The 19,221-nt window shown below is 44.9% G+C and overlaps 1 protein-coding gene across 5 annotated transcripts in view; it reads right to left on the bottom strand.

Moving 5' to 3' along the window:
- The window catches only part of LOC119185467 (uncharacterized), a 631,054-nt gene extending 612,536 nt beyond the window's left edge, over positions 1-18,518 (bottom strand). Inside the window, exon 1 of one of the 5 annotated variants that reach the window (XM_075883180.1) lies at positions 18,218-18,518. In XM_075883180.1, the coding sequence (XP_075739295.1) occupies positions 18,218-18,334 (117 nt within the window). In that variant the 5' untranslated portion in view covers positions 18,335-18,518. The remainder of the gene's footprint in view (positions 1-18,217) is intronic. The other 4 variants (XM_075883179.1, XM_075883181.1, XM_075883187.1 and 1 more) reach the window with 4 other exon arrangements.
- Positions 18,519-19,221: the final 703 nt, after the last annotated feature.

The following is a 19,221-nucleotide window of genomic DNA, read 5'->3' as shown; positions in this document are numbered from 1 at the left end:
ATAAAAATCTTATCGCAAAAAGGACAAGAAAGAGCGCTGTCAACTGAATTTTATTGAAGGTGCTACGAGCGTTTTTATACTGAGCACAAGACCAGGGCTCATCTGCAACAACACAAGTATGACCATGACAAAATAATTTTAACCGAGAAAAGAATACTCTTTTTCGGAAAAGATAAGTGAAGGTGTACTGATGCATTGATCCTTGGTCTTCCTGATAAAGAGTTCTAAAATCTCTCATTTTTCTGCTTGATTTTTTTCAAAAACCGTGTTTTATGACACCTAGGACTACACTTACATTCTTTACGGTGTCCGGCCATGAAACTACCATAGCCCTTCTTAACATTTAAAGCAGGCTGTCTTGCTTGATCATTGAAGCATTACCTAGTTTGTCCTATGTTTACTTTTCCACGTGTTAGCGTATCTCATACACATTAGATTGGCATTCAGTAAACCTATTCTAGTGACGAATGGTGCAAGATTGACTATTCCAGTTGCTGTAAGTACATGCACTTTTGAAAGCTTGCAAGGTGTGGAAAACAACAATGTCATATCTGCTGGCTCTTTTCTTAAAATTGTGAGACACCTTATGTACGTAGTACCGTGTGATATGCAAAGGTCATTGGTCATACTCTTCTTCTTTTGGTCCTGTTTACTTTAACTTTACTTTCTGCAGGAGGGTTTCGCAAACAAGTGTGATGATGCTGTTGGGGTATTGGCTGGTGCTATCAGCCCAGGAGTGCTAAGAATGTTCTGCCTTTTGATAGTGGGCATTCAAAATTAGTAGAAAGAGGAATAGATACCACATGTATTCAGGCCACCCTTCAGGAGTCATGTTAGCACAAGGGTGAGGTCAGGCTTAAAACCAGAATAAAAGACTAAAAGATGCTGGGTATCCCAACAGAATCATCACACCCGTTTGCAAAACCTTCCTGCAGAAAGTAAAGTTAAAGACAGGACCAACAAAAACCAATAACCAAAACCTTTGCATGTTATACCACATCACTTGTCTCACAATTAAAGAAATAGCCAGCCGATAAGATGTTAGCGTGTTGTTTTCCACCCCTTGCAAGCTTTCAAAAGTGTGTGTACTAAATAGCGATAGGAATAGTCAATCTTGCCCCATTCGTCACGAGAATAGGTTTACCTAATGCCAATTTAACGTTTGTAGAAGTATTTTTTATCAGGTAAACCAATGATCAGTGCATCACTACACGTTCCCTTAACCTTTCCGAGAGGGATTATTCTTTTCACAGTTAAGATTATTTTGTAGTGCTCACACGTGTCGTCGCGCATGAGTACGGTTCTTGTACTCCGTATAAAAGCGCTCGTAGCACATTCATTAAATTCAGTTGACAGTCGGTGTTCTTTCTTGTCCTTTCTGTCTCTTCCTAAAGTTGTCGTGCTGTGACTAGCACACAACCACGATGAACCAACTCTCCCAAATTAAGCTCTTGTTACGTAACACGTAGACCGAGTTTCGTATGGAAAGAAGGAGCGGTGCTTTTAAAATAAAATTTTTCACATACAACACCTAGATGGCATTCCAGGATGTTCAGAAGGCAGCCACGTGACCAAATATTTTTCCTCTTCTAAATATTTCAGAAGTTCACTATTATCAATGCAGCACGAGTTTTTCGAATACATTTGAGATGGTTGCCAAAATGGCTGGGACATTTGGCATAAAGTTACCCAGCTGTGTCATTAGCCATATTTATGCATTGCCTCTTTTGTTTTTGTGTCCTGACTCAGCTTTGTGTTCGTTTTTAGCTTATTGTGTTTCTGATCATTGTATTGGTTTCTTAAGTATTCGCTAAAGTTGTATGTGTGAAAACCCGTATATGTTTGCATGTACATCATTTCTCATAAACAATTGTTATGCATCCAGGAATACAAAGCTTAAACCACTGTGATTGTATACATTTGAAAACACTATTTGTATATATTTTTGTGTGCATCACTTCTTGGGAACGATTGTGTACATGAAGGCGTATATAGTGAAATCATGGTGATTCTATATATTTGAAAAAATTATAAGTATATATTTGCCTGTATTTCATTCCTATTAAACGATTGCGTACATGAAGGAGTATTAAACTGGAAACCACTGGGATTGTAGATACTTGAAAGAATTATAGAAATATATTAGCGTGTATTTTATTTGTAGTCTCTATGTACTTGAAGCAGTATACTATACTGAAACCAGTGTAATTGTATGTTGCAAAGAATTGTCAATAAAGTGAAACTGAAAAAATATAATAAACATTTGAGGTGTTGCATGTGTAGTGTACGTATACGTGAACCTATATCTGGTAAAAAAGTTGTGTGGCAGAAAAAAAGTTTGTTTTATTTGCCTATTAAATAAACGCAATATGCAAGGGCAGCAAGGCTTCATTTTCTGTAACGCGCATTATGCATATACTGTGAAGTATATATAGATCCAGCACAAGTTCATACACGATTGTACGCGTTTATATTGTCGCGGGTTATAAATTACAGGGGGTTTATTTAAAAACACAGACAGTGGGACTTATAGAGACGCTCTCAGAGAAGGCCGCTAAGATTATCGTCTTCTTCACTCTGCTGCGCTGCGCGTCTCGAGCAAATCCGCGTTCTTCGTTGTCGTCGCTATCTCGCCGCTAAATGCAGCTATGCACGCGGCATTACCCTCCCGTCAGAGTGAGCGTCGTCCCGACGGAGGCTACCGTCGACTCCTGCTGCGGGGGCGCCTGTGACTGCAATGTGTATTTTGCGTTCTCCTTCGCGATCTCTTCACGCACGATCTGTCTAATCAGGTGGCGTAGAGAATACTCGTCGTTTTCGGTAAGTGCGGTGGCACCTGCCGCTGCGCCGGTGGCCGGGCGATCAGACTGTCGGTACCGTTGCTGTAGCGCACGCTCTATTGCGGTGGCCTCCCTGGTGAACTCGTCCACTGTTGTCGGCGGATTGCGCACAAGACCAACAAATAGCTGCTCTTTGACGCCCCTCATGAGATGGCTTAGCTATCGAGCCTCGGGCATGTTGGGGTCCGTGCGGTGGCACAAGCGCACCATATCCTCAGCAAACATGGCGACGCTTTCATGCAGCTGTTGTGTGCGTCCTTCAGAAGGCGTTGTGCGTTTTCGCGTCAGTCCGCGTTACCGAAGGTGTCAAGAAACCGTCGACAAAACTCCTCCCATGTCGTCAATGTCGCCTCCCGGTTTATAAACCACGTCTTCGCACCGTCTTCAAGGGCGAAGTATACGTGGAAGAGCTTTCCATCAAGACTCCAGTAGTTCGATTTAGCTACCCGTTCGAACTGCTCAAGCCAGTCTTGCGCATGTTCGTTCGGCCGGCAATGAAATGGTTCAGGAATGCGCATATTCTGGACCGTCACTTGTGCAGGACTCCTTGCCATTTCTTGAGTAGGGGTGGTTGTCGGAAGCGTTGCTCCCTTTAAAAGGTCAAATTCTGGTTCAAGACCTTGAAGGCGACGGCTTGAGCGGTGCACAGGCGTCTCCACGCATGGCTGTCTCGTAGGGGTGGACTCGGGGCTTCTCACAGGGGTGCTGATCATGAGGTGGTAGTACCCAGCTTCTCCACCAGTGTCGCGGGTTATAAATTACAGGGGGTTTATTTAAAAACACCAACAGTGGGACTTGTAGAGACGCTCTCAGAGAAGGCCGCTAAGATAATCGTCTTCACTCTGCTGCGCTGCGCCTCTCGAGCAAATCCGCGTTCTTCGTTGTCGTCGCTATCTCGCCGCTAAATCCAGCTATGCACGCGGCAATATTTTTGCGCACACGCAATGAATGGAGCTCGACAGGTGGCGCACCATCGATAATGAGGACCACTTTCTTCAAGTAGTGTGTAATCAATGCATGCTGATATCTATTAGTGCAGTCTAAAAGAATACTGCCACCCCTGCCATGGGCTCCCTACACCCTTGTGCATCCTTCTCGCACCCTCCACAGAGGGTGCTAAGAAAGTGATGGACATTGAAGGCACCCTTCCTATAGGGTGTTTTTGTAACACCCTACAGTTTTTTACATGTACATCCGATTCTAAGGGTGCATCGTATAGCACCCTTTTTTGAAGGTGCTGATTAACACCCTTAGGGTGTCGTCCACGGGACAAGCTCATTTACACCCTTCTGGGTGTAAAAATTTTTATTGTGTATTATGGCGCCTGTGGTTTTCAGAGCCGTGTTCCATTTTGCGTGTACCTTCCACTGCCATGACTGCTTCAATCTAAATATAGTATGTATTCGAAACAAGAATGTATAGTAATGTGTTCAAAACAAGTACCGAAGGAGTAAGAGTACACAAGACAAGCGCTCGAATTTCATCTCGTGTTTTCAATCTCGAATCCACATGAACTCTGTCAAGCTCTTCGTAGAACCTGGATTATAGTTAATGCTAGTTAATTCGATGCTCGTTAATAGGAAAAAACGGAGGGTTGGCTGTGCCCCATGTTCGCAAAAGTATTCTGCATGTTTAGTGGCAATAAACTGCATTTCGTTGATTTCCTCGATCCTCGAAGCATTCCCCGTGCGAGCCGGCACAAACGTGGACTCAAAGAGCAAAAGCAGCGATCTTGGATAGCCTAAATGGCCGCGCCCTTGCGGAAAGGTGAGGTCGCTATCTGCAAGTGCGTAGCGGCACTTATAATAGTAAGGTTTGTGCTCAAAGCAAGTTTCGAGGTAAAACACGAGGGCTACCGTTGTTCACGAAGTAGTGAGTCACAAAAATCACCACATTTGCCTTGCTCATATGCAAAATAGTTACTGGACTTCAGACTGCATTGATCGAAATGCATTGATGTAATAGACGTTCCTTGTTTTCATTCTACTATCGGTATTTCAGCACTCGGTTAACTTGTAAAGTTCTTCAAGTCCCACGATATCTGAAGTAACGATATTTTATTGCACAACAAGAAAGAAAAAAGCATTCTCTGAGTCTCATTTTATTATTGTGAGACTCAGATATATGGCACTCTCTTAGAGAGGCACACTGGCTCTCTTTAAGAAATAGTCATGCACTGAGCTTTTTTTAGACAGTGATGTTTGTTACGACTTCAGGTCCTAGAGACAGTCGACGTGCTTTTCTAAACATATATACATGCAACTTTGACATGTATGAAAAGATAGTCAAAGTTCTGAAAGTGTATAACCAATCCCTAATATGTGTGTAAAGGCTGTAGGACAACGCACAGTCAGCGCTCCTCCCAAGTCTTCCCCGTAATCGTCTTTGTTCGCACTGAAACCAAAAGTATGTTCCCCGCACTTGACTCAACTTTTCAGCATATTAATATTCACATCAATTCACGTGTGCAGAGATGGCATTGCTTCCCCGATGATGTTATTATATCTTACTGGCATCGGTCATTTTTTGTGCTTACTGGCGTAAACGTGTTTACTGCCGTGAGCAGAAAAGAAGTTCAGGTTCTAACAAAAGAAAGAAAAAAAATCTTTTCGATTGATTGATTGCTTTCTGGGTTTAACATCCCAAAACCACCATATGATTATGAGAAACGCCGTAGTGGAGGGCTCCGGAAATTTCGACCACATGGGGTTCTTTACCGTGCACCAAAATCTGAGCACACGGGCCTACAACATTTTCGCCTCCATCGGAACTGCATCCGCCGCAGCCGGCATTCGAACAAGTGACATGCGGGTCAGCAGCCGAGTACCTTAGCCACTAGACCACCACGACGGGGCAAAACTTTTGGAAAGCATTGCAACTGCTTATATGGCAATGCATGGCAACAAAGTATATTGCGTGGAAAGCTGAAATTCACCAATACAGCGACAATTACACTTTTTCTGATAAATGTAACAATCAATTTATTTGATTGATATGTTGGGCTTATTGTTCCGAAACCACCATATAGTTATGAAAGGCGCCATAGTGGAGGTCTCCGGAAATTTCGACCACCTGGGGTTCTTTAACGTGCACCCAAATCTGAGCCCACGGGCCTACAGAATTTTCGCTTCCATCAAAAATACAGCCTCCGCAGCCGGATTTGATCCCGTGACCTGCGGGTCAGCAGCCGAGTACCATAACTGCTTGACAACCACCGCGGGGCAAGTGCAAAAATTGAGTCAAGGATGATTAGAAGCACCTTTGCGTTATCTTACGTAAGGGTATTCAAGCAGAATAATCGTAAGTGGGTTCTCACATGTGCGGCGTCTTAATAATCGAGAACGCCTTAAAGGTGTATTTCTGAAAGGTATATTTATTCGGCACGACAGAATTTTTCGCGATAGCGATAGCGATAATAAGCTTGAAACGATACTATGCAGTGAAAATGCTTCATACTTTTCATGTCTTACTGTTCATTTTTTATGTACAGTACTCGCTGATGTAAACGTGACTGTTTTCATTATAACTGCTACAATTAGCAATTGCTGTGCTAACCGCATCATGTCGCTGCAAATTATCGCCGCTAAAGGTAATGTTGGCTCTGATGTAAGCGCTTCAGTCCGATTTAAGCCGACATCGCATGACCTCTAAACTTTGCAAACGCAAGCACGTGTATTAGTCCTCAATTTTTTGTATTACGAAAAACCTTACTTCAGTTTTTCCACTTCGCAGACAAACACAAAGGCGGGTTTCATTACAGGCAGTGTAGGCCACGCACATAGTCCTATAGAAGTCAATGCTTACATGATAATGATGACGATGTATGAGGTTCACCGTCCCAAAACCACCATATCATTAAAGCGACGCCGTAGTGGAGGGCTCCAGAAATATCAACCACCTGGACTTTTTTAACATGCACCAAAATCAGATCACAGGGGTCTACAGCATTTTTGCCTCCGTCAAAAATGCAGCCGCCACAGCCAGGCTTCAATCCCGCGACGTGCGCGTCAGCCGCCGAGTACCTTAGCCACAAGACCACTGCGGCGGGGCAACAATACTTGCATAATGAGGGTTTGTAAACTTTGAAAAAAGAAAAAAAAACGCTGGTGGCTCTGAAAGCAAAAACAAGAGACTTGTCAGAGAATAAAAATGAACAAAAGAATGGGCGAACTCACCGTAATCATCGCTCATGAGAAAGGCGTTGACGAATCCGGAAATAGGCAGCGGAATGAGCAAAGTTCCAGTTGAAAGTAGCTTAAATTCGGCTTTAAGCGCGGGGAATTTCATTTGCGCCCGATCAAAAATGTGAACTGCTAGCGTCAATGCATACCGTGAATAACTAAATTTTTGTAAGCAAGCAAGATACCTGAACTAAATCACAGTGGTCAATATCACATATACTCAGCGCGTAGTCAGAAAACGTCTTCACAGGATGCTGCAGCCGCTCTTGAAAGAGTCCGTTGCTGCCCGAAAATTTCTAGCCAACTAAAAATGAGCCAATGAATAAAAAAAACATGCAAGCTTACCTACACTGGCATTACAAGCACTTGGGTCATCAACAATCTTCGCCAAAATCGTCCCACTGATTAAACGTCTCTAGAAGTAAACCATATCCCCAGAATTGGGAGTTCCAGAATGAATTCAAGACCCTACGTGCATTGCGAGGGTGTTTATTAACGCGGATATCCAGAGTGGTAAATTAGGATTCAGCGTTAGTTTTTACATGCAGTGCGGGAGGTGGCCCTCCTGTTAAAATATTTTATCCCAAGATTATCGGAGCTAGGAAGGTCAAGTTTGGTGCGTAGTTTGAAAATTCTGAAGTGTCCATAAAAGTACAACAGTATGTCTGGAGGTAAGTTGCAGCGTTGGTCTCCAGAGAAATAGGCGTTTATTGAAGATGCACCTAAATCAAAAGACCATGCTGGTGTTTCGGCATTTCGACCACAATGGGCTTCTGCTACGCTGGAACTCTTCTGTGGTGAAACATGCCGAGGAGGATAACCCTTGTCCGAGCTTGACAACCACCTATCGCCACCCACCACTAGGGTTTATATGTGTGAGCCATTGGTGATATTCGATGGCGGTGTGTCACTGCAGTCAATCATTCTACACCATTCGGAAATAATTGATTAGTAATTTTGCGTAAATGTACTTGCCCCTCTTCAAAGAGCTACCCTAGTATACCTTTCCCAGGAAAATACACCCTACCCTGCACTTACGGAGTATACAGCGTCGTTCATAACGCAAAAGCTGTGTGCCAGTGGGAGATATCACCGCAACTGATTCAGGCCAGTTCCTTTGTTTTTTCACCACCATCATTACAATACGCCAAAACCACAGATACAAAACTGTGTTGGCTCGGGGTGGCCTGCGACCAGACATGCAGAGTCTACTGCACTTTCTAGGCAAAGACGACCCCAGAAAATATTTCATGGTACAACAGCTGCCAAACTGTGGCATTCGCGCGCGTATCGCATCTTTGACCCAGCTGCATGATATCATAGTGTTCAAAACTCGATTTGCCTTAACCAGAGTGACGCCACTCTTAATAAACAAAATGAGGACGACTTGGATAGCCTGAAATTGTCAAACTACGCAACCAAGACACGTCTCACTTTCAAGGCACACTCTAAATTTTAAACCCATAAGGGTGTATTTATTTTGTCCTATGGGCAACAACCTCTTAGGATGTCTGGGAACACCCTAAACAATAAGGTGTTTAGAAACACCCTGAACCGTAGGGTGTAAAGAAACGTTACACCCTACTTTAATAGGTGTTTATAACACCCCTAAACTATGGGTGTGTGATGAAGCCACACCCATGCGAGTGGGGTGTACACTGAAAACCCCCTTGAAACGCTGGAGTTATATGGATGAGCATACTTGATCAAATGAAGTGCAATTAACGGGCAACAAAAGCAGATACACAGGAGGTGACGCTTAGACCTGTGTGTTGAGGAGAGCCATTTATAGCACTTCATTCCATCAAATGTGCATCACCAACTGGCCCAAGCCTCAATTGTTCTCAGGGAGAAGCATGTATGAACCTTCTCTGCGGCTGACAAAATAAGGTGCCATGGTCTTGAATGAGCTGCATGAGACCAGTGTATATATGTGTACGTAGACTTGGCCGTAAACGACAAAGACGCGGAAGGCACACGCGCACGCACGCACGCACCACACCACAGTAGTGCAAGCAGTAACCAGTAGTAAGGTTCATTCGATCATAACGCCGAAGCAAAAAAGAATTCAGCCCATATGCTAACATCTGCCTTTATCATAGAAAAACTGCAACTCTAACAAACAGGACTCTGACGGCATTCTGCAAAATTTTGAAATGTCACGTGACCAAGTTTCTTTCTCTCTATACTAAAATTCATTGTTTTGAATACAATAAATCTCTACAACTTTCAAAAACATTTGCGCTAGTCGGGCAAACGACTGAGACGTATGACATTTGATTGACACCTATAAAATCGAAAAAAACACGTAGAAAAAGTAAGCGAGTTTCTAGAGTCACATTTACAGCATATTACATCTTGCAGTATAAATTTTGATATTAAACCATCTAACTGCAAAGCCACTCGTCACTGCTGCTTGCACAATCATCTTCAGCTGCTAGGATGACTGGTGCCTTCGAGTGGGGCGAAGCTGTTTTTTCTGTACAGGAAATTCAATCCCCGAAACCTGAACTAAATACACAAGGAAGAATGACTGAAATTTTACAAAGAGTGCAACATACAGTGTGCACCATGCATAACTAACTGCTCCCATATGTGTAGGTATAAATTGAGTGCATAGCAAGCATATTCGTTGGCATCGGGCTCCACTGCAGTGAGAAATGCCAGAAAAGGTATGCTGAGTAGGAACGACGACGAAGTGATTCTCTCACAGAACGCTTGTGCCCGTGTCTTAGTATTTTCAATTTGTTTTCCTGGAATTGCGGTGATGCTTCAGGACACACCTGAGAATGTTTCAGGCGTGCAACCGTCGCGCCGGACTTCGTCGTCCAGGAAGCGTAGCAACGCGTCAAGCGACACCGACAGTGCGGCAACCGATTTGTACTCGGACGGTTTTGAGTCATCGGATGATGACTTCACGGTCATCATGAATCGATCTACAAAACGAAGACTGCTGCGGACGGCATCGTCGGCAAGTACTTCCACCGTTAAGACTGCACCACAGCGGTGGCCGCACACCATGCTGTTTATGCCCGAAGACCCTGCATCTAACTTGCGACTCCTGAACAGGCAAGTTCTTTCTGTGCTTCTCGAGGAAACCGCACCGAATGAGATCAAAGACGTGAGGATCAATGCACGAAAGAATGTCCTTGCTGTAGACGTTATGCACCGTAGCGCACTGCAAAGCCTTCGGCACATAACAGAAATCGGCAACGTGAAAGTTCGGCCAATGGTCGCTACAGGTTGTAATAGCACTGTAGGCGTCATTTATGATGTGGATCTTTCCATCTCAGCTAATGACCTGCCAATACTAATAAAGCCAGCGACTGAAGGCACCCGCATCACGCACATTACCAGACTCGGCAACTGACGCTGCTTGAGGCTTGTGTTCGAGGGAGACAGCCTTCCCTCGTATGTCAAAGTTGGCCACGTTCGCCACTCAGTGCGTCCTTACACACCGAAGCCACTGCAATGCTACAAGTGCTTCAAGATGGGACACGTAAAAGGTGTCTGTGAGAGCAAAGTTGTGTGTCCACGATGCGCTGAGTCTCACTCAAAAGGCGCCTGCAGTGCCACCATGCTACGATGTCCAAACTGCCACGGTGCTTATGAGGCCTCATCCAAAGATTGCCCGCGGGTGCGACACGAGCACGCGGTACTCAGGCGTATGGTGCGGGACAATTCAACGCACAGGGAAGCTGCCGCTATAATACGCCGACGACGGCGTCGTGGGCGAAGACCATCCCGAAAAAACGGCTCTACCGATAGAGAGATGTCATCCTCTATCAAAGAGGCTGACCCACAAACACCGAGCTCACTGAAGACGGATCCTGCCAAACAGAAGAAAGGGACAGCAGTCGCACCTTTTGAGCAGTGGCCCTCTCTTCCACGAAGCCAACCTACTTCGGAGCTGCATCAAATCCCGCCGCCCTCGACGACCCCTCAAACCAATGATGCGATGAATGGAGATCAAGTGATAAGCTTGCTGCGATCGCTGATGAGTACCATGCGTGTCCTTTTGAGTAATATGAAGACTTCGGCTGCGCAGACCGCACTGCATGTGCTGGACACCCTGAGTCCGGTGCTTGCAGCTCTAAGGTAAAACCATGGCCAGCGAGGCAGCGTTGTTTCGAGCGGAAGTCAAGATTGCATCTGTCTTTCAGTGGAACGCCAGAGGACTGAAGTCGCGCATATCTGACTTTAGACAGTTTGTATTTGTGAACCGCTTCCCCATTATCGTGATTTGTGAACCCAATCTGTGTGCCTCAATCAAGCTGTCAGGATATGAGTGCTTTATGTCCTCCACTAAAAGAGACTGCAGCAAAGTTATTGTATTCATGCGCCATGACATCACTTACGTTCACCACCGAGTCTCGCCTGATGAAGGGATTCAGTATGTGTGCCTTACTGTAAAGAAGGATAAGGTTGCTTTCACGATTATCGAAGCTTACTTATCTCCATCAAGCCGCCTTGACTGCGAGCGCTTACGCGGTATTCTGACATCGACTCCAAGGCCATGGGTGATCACTGGCGACTTCAATGCCCACCATTCCCTATGGGAAAGCTCTTGGAACAACTCTAGAGGAAGAAAATTGGTGTCCTTAGCCTCGGAGAACGAATTCTGCGTTTGTAACAATGGAAGCCCTACGCATTTACGCGGATCAGCCTATAGCAGCTGCCTGGACCTTACATTGGTTTCTCGCTTACTTACCAGGAAAGTGCACTGGTTTTCAGATCTGGAAACGCAGGGCAGTGACCATATACCAACTTACCTGTGTATAGAAGGTTTCACCAGCTCCAAGTCCTCAAGAGGCCTCAAGTACACCGATTGGCCGAAATTCAAAATGTTAATGGAAGACTGCTGTACCAACGGCTTATCATATAACCTAGAGGACTCGATAATGGATGTCCTGCAGAATACCACGCATACACATTTGACTAATCATAAGCGCACCGATTTCGACATCGAGCTTGAGAAACTTCTCACAATACGCCGTCGTGCAGAACGAAGGTACCGACGGACAAAGTGCATGGATGATTTGAGGCTGGCTAGACGCATTCAAAAGAAAATGCAGCGGCACATGGATAAACTGGCTAGGCGACGTTGGACATCCCTTTGCGAGTCATTGGATCCACGAAAGCCCCTATCACTGATATGGCGAACTGTCCGGGGTCTTAGCACAACCTTGGGTCAGCGACACCCATTTACATCTCTGGCACTTCACCTTCGATGCAGAGAGATTGACGTCGCAGAATCTTTCTGTCGAAAAATTGCCGGTGATTCCAATTTCACAGTATCAAGAACGGGAACATTTGACAACCCACCACCCTCACGTGATCCCCGCATGGAATGCCAGTTTTCTATGGATGAGTTAGAGGCAGCACTAGCTCTGTGCAGACGTTCTTCAGCACCCGGACCTGACGGCATTACCTATCGTGCCCGTTGTAATCTTGGAGACGAAGCTCGGAAGGCACTCTTACGCCTATACAACGACTCCTGGCAGACTGGTACGGTTCCCCAGGCATGGAAGTCAAGTCGCCTCATTCTACTTCTAAAGGCTGATAAATCTCCTTTGGATATTGCCTCATACTGTCCTATCGCACTTGCCAGTTGTGTGGGAAAAACGATGGAACGAATGATTCTAACACGAATGGAGTAGTATTTAGAGCACTATGAAATCTATTCAGTATCCATGACCGAATTCAGGCGCGGCCCTTTGTCAATCGACAACGTTGTTGATCTGGTGACATATGTTCAACACCAGAAAGCCTGTGAGAGACTGTGCGCCACCCTGTTTCTAGACGTTAAGGGGGCTTACGACAATGTCACCCATGAAGCCATCCTTGGTGCTTTGGAAACAGTAGGTCTTGGTGGCAAGATATATATGTGGGTGTACAGCTACTTACAGCTGAGATCATTTTACGTGATGACAGCGAATGGCCCAACACCTGATTATTACAGCAGCCGAGGAGTTCCTCAGGGAGGAGTACTAAGCCCTACCCTTTTCAACCTAACTCTCATCGGTCTAGTCGAGCAGCTACCTAGCACTGTAGAACTTTCTGTCTATGCTGATGACATCTGCATTTGGACATCAGGTGTGACAAGGCCTCAGCTTCGCGCCCGCCTTCAGAAGGCTGCTACAACGACGTCATGCTACCTTCGTAAACAATGTCTCCAGGTGTCCTGCGGAAAATGTGCAGTGGTAGCGTTCACGCGGAAACCAATGTCTGCTTACAGAATATCGATTAATGAAGAATACATATCGTTCAGCAGAAGCCACAGGCTCTTGGGAGTCATAATAGATAGAAACCTGTCGTGGATTCAACACGTGAACTATGTGAAGAAGCGGCTGGTCACAACATGCCACATGTTCAAATTCCTTGCAGGAAAGAATGGGGGAGTGCCCATACCATCCATGCTGTAACGGTACAGAGTGCTGTTTATCGGATTCTTACGGTACAGCTTACCTGCAATATCTAACACCGGCAAGACCAACCTGCGCGCAATTCAGAGCATTCAAGCCCAAGCACATAAGATATGCCTTGGATTACCCCGCAGTGCTTCAACGGCTGAAACCATTGCCATCGCTCAAGATCACTCGATAAATACGCATATTATTACCGAGACAATGCGCATGCAGCGCAGGCATTATGCCAGGACCCCTTCTCACCACCTGGCGAGCCTAGCTGCTGAAAGGCCCCGCACGACATACGGCACCATTGTCTACAAGCATCGTTCATCGTTTGCTGAGACATACGCACCTGCATAAAAGCCAGTGCTTCCTCCTTGGAGCTTGAGCCGGCCGCGAGTTAATTTAATGATTCCGGGAATGAGGAGAAAATCGGACTTACCGACACATGCCCTGAAACAACTGAGTCTATTCCTACTGGAACAAAACTACAGTAACCACGTGCACATTTACACGGATGGCTCTACTACGCCGTCTAGTTCAGGTGGAGCAGTGATTATACCATCACAAGGGGTAACTCGGTGTTTTAAGACTTCACATGTGACAACTTCAACGACGGCAGAACTCGAGGCTCTGCGCAATGCACTGGAACACATCAATTCAGAAGAAAGACCAGGTAAATGGCCTGTGTTTTCTGACTCAGAACCAGCGTTACAGTGCCTGATATCAGTTCTCCGTCGCGGATGCCACGACCAGTTGACCTACCAAACCGTGAAACTTCATCTTTTAATACAAAAAGGCCATGACATCGTCTTTTAGTGGTTACCTGGGCATAGTGGTATAGACGGCAATGATTCTGCAGATCATGCTGCTCGCACGTCACTTAAAGAAGCGAACAGCGTTCCGATTCCGCTTTCAAGAGCGGATGCGGCGAGGCAGATTCGTCAACTGGCCCGCAGTCTCACACTGACTGAGTGGAACACACCAAGCATACGACGTACAAGACTGCACGAGCTCGACCCTTCACTACAACTCCGGCCTCCACCCGGCCTACATCGACGTGCAGCTTCGCTTCTCTATCGCCTTTGGCTGGGAGTTGCTTTCACGAAAGCTTATACCACGTTAATCGGAATTACTGACAGTGCGGCGCACGATGTTTGCGGCACCGACGAAAATATCGAACACCTGCTGTGCCATTGTCCTCGATTTGCCTCAGATAGACAAGTACTTGCCAACGCCATGCGGCGACTGGATGATCGGCCTCTTTCTGTGCAGGTGCTGTTACAGCAACGTCAACATGCCTCGACAGCCCACAAGGCAGTGCAAGCCCTGCTGTGTTTCCCGAGAAAGACAGGCTTGTGGGAACGCCTCTGACATGCGGTAGAGTTCTACACGCTGCAGTGAAATTACTGTCAGTCTTTCCCCCATCCTTTTTTTTCTTTTCCCTCTCTTCTCTCTCGTCTTTCTTGTCCCCTTCCCTAATCCACCAGAGTAGGGTAGCCAACCGGATGTCCTTCTGGTTAACCTCCCTGCCTTCTCCCTTTTTGTTGCTTCCTCCTCCAAATCTGAGTACGCGGGCCTTAAGTGAATGTCAAGTTCTATGCCTAAGTGTGCATCAACACAGCTGCATGTGTATTTCTGCAGATCTACCATGGTACTCATTCGATTAGTTTATTAAAAGGAATACAGTACGACGCGTAAGAACACATACATATTTTATCTGTATTGCAAAAAAGCACAATGCCACTTAACATACATGACGGTATGCGCATTGAGAAGGTATACAGTGCAGGTAACTTGTAAAATTAAGTAATGTACAGTTACGTATTAAGATGCAAATGATACTAGTGTTCTTGAACTGGCTCACATTGACACGATTATATAGTGGAATTGGCTATTGGGTCATTCCACATCAGACGTCCCAGCCATTTTGGTGACCACCGCAAATGTATTAAAAAAATCGCGCTAATTTTACTGCCCTAAAGAGGGTAACTGCTAGAATATTTCGCAGACAAATAATTTACTGGTGACGTGGATGCCTCCTGAACTTCCCGGAATCTCGTCTGGATGTTTGTGAAAAAAATTCTTAAGTATCTCTTCTTCCGTGCCGAATTTGGTCTACAAGTTAAGTGAAGGGCTTCCGTAAAGTGTTTGAAGCTCAGTAATATTACCATTTTTCGACCACATACGCCTCAAATAATTTAGCCGAAATGTGTTATATCTGCATTTCTCTATATCAATACTGCACTTTGAATGGATATTTGAGGAGTGAATACTTGATCCATATAAGGTATATTTGGAGGAAAAAATATTTTAGACCTCTCAAGCTGTCACACTTTACGAGAAAAAAAATCGCAAATTTCACAAAACAATTGTTTTGTCTATAATGAGACGCAACTTGCATCACGTGGTGGTTGAATTAAAATAGAATTTGTACCTGAATCGAAGCAAATAAACAGTTATTTTCATGTGCCAAATTTTGTCATAGAAATTTATGTTTTGAGAAAAAGATCGCAGCATATCCACGGAGTGAATGATGATGAGTGGGGCGTAGCGTTCGTCCGTCCCGACGCACAAACGGATGGACAGACAGTCTGACGCCAGTATGGACGAACAGAAAGATGGACGGACTCAGAGACAGACCAACACATGGAAGCCAAAACGGATGGATGCACAGACGAAAGCACAATGTTCGGACGAACGATTCCCTTCACGAATATGATTTTGTCCGTGTATATGCTGTCAAAATCACTAACGCTATCTATTGTGCAACTCATCAAGTGGCTACATAATACTAGTACGACTACAGAGGAAGGAACGACCTACGGCCTTAAGAGCTTTGCCCCTGAATGATTTTTGAAGTTCCAAGTTCCCCATTCGCCATTTGGTCATCTGGCAGCCGACGCCTCGAAGTTCCCCATTGCCGTTTGGGAACATTAAAAAAATTTATTCCTTCAAATAGAAATTGTAGTGATGGAACTTGTCACATACAAAGAACTGTTTATTTGCTTTCAATTTAGGTAAAAGGTGATTTTTAATTGGACCACCACATGGTGCAAATTGCGTCTCAATATGGACAAAAATGACAATTCTGTGAAATGAGTGATCTTTTCTCGTAGAGGTTAACCGCTTAAGATGTCTAAAAATAATTGTTCATCAAAATATCTTTTGTGTGAAGTAAGTAGTCACAGCTCAGATATTCATACAAAGTGCTGTATAGCAATGAGAAAATGCAAACAGAACACACTTTGGCTAATTCTTGCAGACGTATGTGGCCGAAAATTTGTATTATTAGGGCTGAGTTTCAAACACCTTACATAAGCCCCTTTACTTAACTTACATAAGCCCCTTTACCAAACTTGGTATAAAAAAAGGTGCGGAACTTGTAAAATAATTTTTTTTCACAAACAACACTCAAACAACAGTCTGCAAAGTTTGAAAGGCAACCACATGACCAAAAACTTTTTTCTCTCCGAAATATTCAAGCAGTTAACTGTTTTCAGTGCATTAAATCAGCAAGAATTTTTTTCAAACACATTTGCCATAGCCGCAAAATTGGCTTGGAAATGTTCGATAAAGTGACCCTGTTACCTTCACTCAATGACCATTGCATACTGCTAAATTAGGGCCATTTGTTTCAATCAAGCTGTCAGGGTGAGAAAACATAACTCCTTCCCGATGCAGCGTAGGCTGTTCAGTGGCTGTGCGTGTTGTGTTCCCAGATAGATGTGCTGCCCATTCTTACAGTTTGGCTGGAACACATGCTTAGAGACCGCGCAGTATGTATAACATTAAAGTGTTTTTGTGCTACAAAAAACTAATAATACGCTTCACATAGCGAAAATACATTTAACGTCTGAAGTACTTAGCGAAGTTAATTGCCAAAGCGAGGCGATGGCAATAAAACTCTGAATAACAAGAATATTTTGAAAGTTACACATGATGGAAACAATCTGAATAAAATGTGCTCGAACGTTAGCAGTTATGTTCAAACAAGCGTTTGCGCTGTTCAAGTAGGCAATTCGACCACACACACATACTAAAGGTCTGTTCAAACAAAAGTCCAGCTTCAGTGCTCGATCCGCTAGATAGACACGGCTGTCGGCAGTGTCACGCTACGTTGCGGGTGAACGAAGATACCGGTGCAGACAAATTTAACAAAATTGAATGTATTAGCAAGTAGGCAAACTTCGCGAGGTGCACCAAACGCGAAACAATATGCTGTGTTGTCACCCGATGCATCAACCCGAGTTATCACGGTAGCGTTACCGCACAAAACGAAAAAGAACCAAAAAGAACGACATGGACACCATGCCCTTGTTTTCTGTTCTCGGTCTTTTTGTGCAATAAGAAATAAAAAGAAAGTGAACTACCGACATGCCCAAGCATATGCGTCTTACATACGGTTGATGCTTAGAGCTAACAGGCGCCGTCCCCACACATGTATTATATAGTAAGCTAAAATTGATGTGCAGCACGAGCGGGCCCCGTTAAAAACGGCTGCCAACAAAGGGCACCGCAAAAATCTGTTCAATTTCTTCGGTGAACCTCAGCGGCGCACACTCACTCTGCTTTGTACTCCAAACAATCTAAACAAACAAAAAAACTTGCCCACAATCACACTTCGCCATCATCCGCGTGAAACAGTTCGGACAAATATTCTTGCTAAGTAAACATATGCTGATTTGTCATCAACTAGATGAAAACAAAAGTGTTTGAAGGCGTTATTCTCGTGCTCACGCAGTTAACAAAGCGCTGAACGGAACAACGTGAGAGCGCTACTCACTATTTCACTTCGAGTGCTCCACAATATGAATCCACAGGTCCAGTCTTCAGGATGGTGCACCTTCGCAATAATCAGCACTGACAGAACACACTGGTGGAGCACAGAGCGCAGGCACATTTCAAACTAAACACAGACTAATATACTCTACTGATCGAGAAGCCACGCGCACCACACGCACACACACGGGAGGGTTTATCGCCAGCGCACGCAGTGACATGTAAGACGACGTCGACCCCTTTCCGGCGCTGTGCGCCCGGCGCGCTGCAATACCGGGCAGCCACGGAGGAAGGCGGGCAGCCAAGGTTGTCTAGGCGACGAGACTTGATGGCGCCTTCTGGTGCTCTCAGACTGGCTAGATGCGGTTTAATGCTCGCTCCGGCCCTCTGCTGATAACGCGGGCGCTGCTTTTTTTTTTGCGGCAGGGATTTGTTGCGTTATACTCGTTCTTTAACAGTGCATCTGAATCGCAGTGAATTTTGTGACGGTGCAGTGCGGCCAGCTCGAGCTACTAGTCAGAACGCACATTTGTAATATTCAGGAGATATGTTTAGCGCACCTTCACCGACCTAATGTAGTGAATTTACGTAAAAAAGCTAAGCTGATGCTTTTTGCTTAGCTCTATGGGTTTTTAGGGACTGCACATTCAAGGTCACGCAGGCGATATTTTATCAGCACTTTCATTTCGGTAAATACATTGCAACATTGCATGAATCGGTCGTCACACTATTCGATGAGAACATATTGCCACGTGCGTACTACTAGGAAGACGAAGACGACAGCGCATACGCGCATCTGCACGCTTTTATGCAGCAAGCAATAAAAAGAAAGAAGAGGAACGCTCTGGCACGCAGTAAATAAAAATATTGACCTGCTGCTACTTTCTGTTCGCAATTTAGGCCTCAAGGCTCCCGTCATTTTGAGCAAGGCTGCGTCAAGGCCACCGAAATGTCCTTATTCTGCATTTTTCTTTATGGTCGGTGTGCTCTTCCTAATTTATATGACGC

Source organism: Rhipicephalus microplus, unplaced genomic scaffold (assembly GCF_043290135.1).
Source record: "Rhipicephalus microplus isolate Deutch F79 unplaced genomic scaffold, USDA_Rmic scaffold_15, whole genome shotgun sequence".
NCBI classification, from domain to species: domain Eukaryota; kingdom Metazoa; phylum Arthropoda; class Arachnida; order Ixodida; family Ixodidae; genus Rhipicephalus; species Rhipicephalus microplus.
Note: the sequence above shows the minus strand (reverse complement) of the source record. Positions and strands in the feature narration are given on the sequence as shown.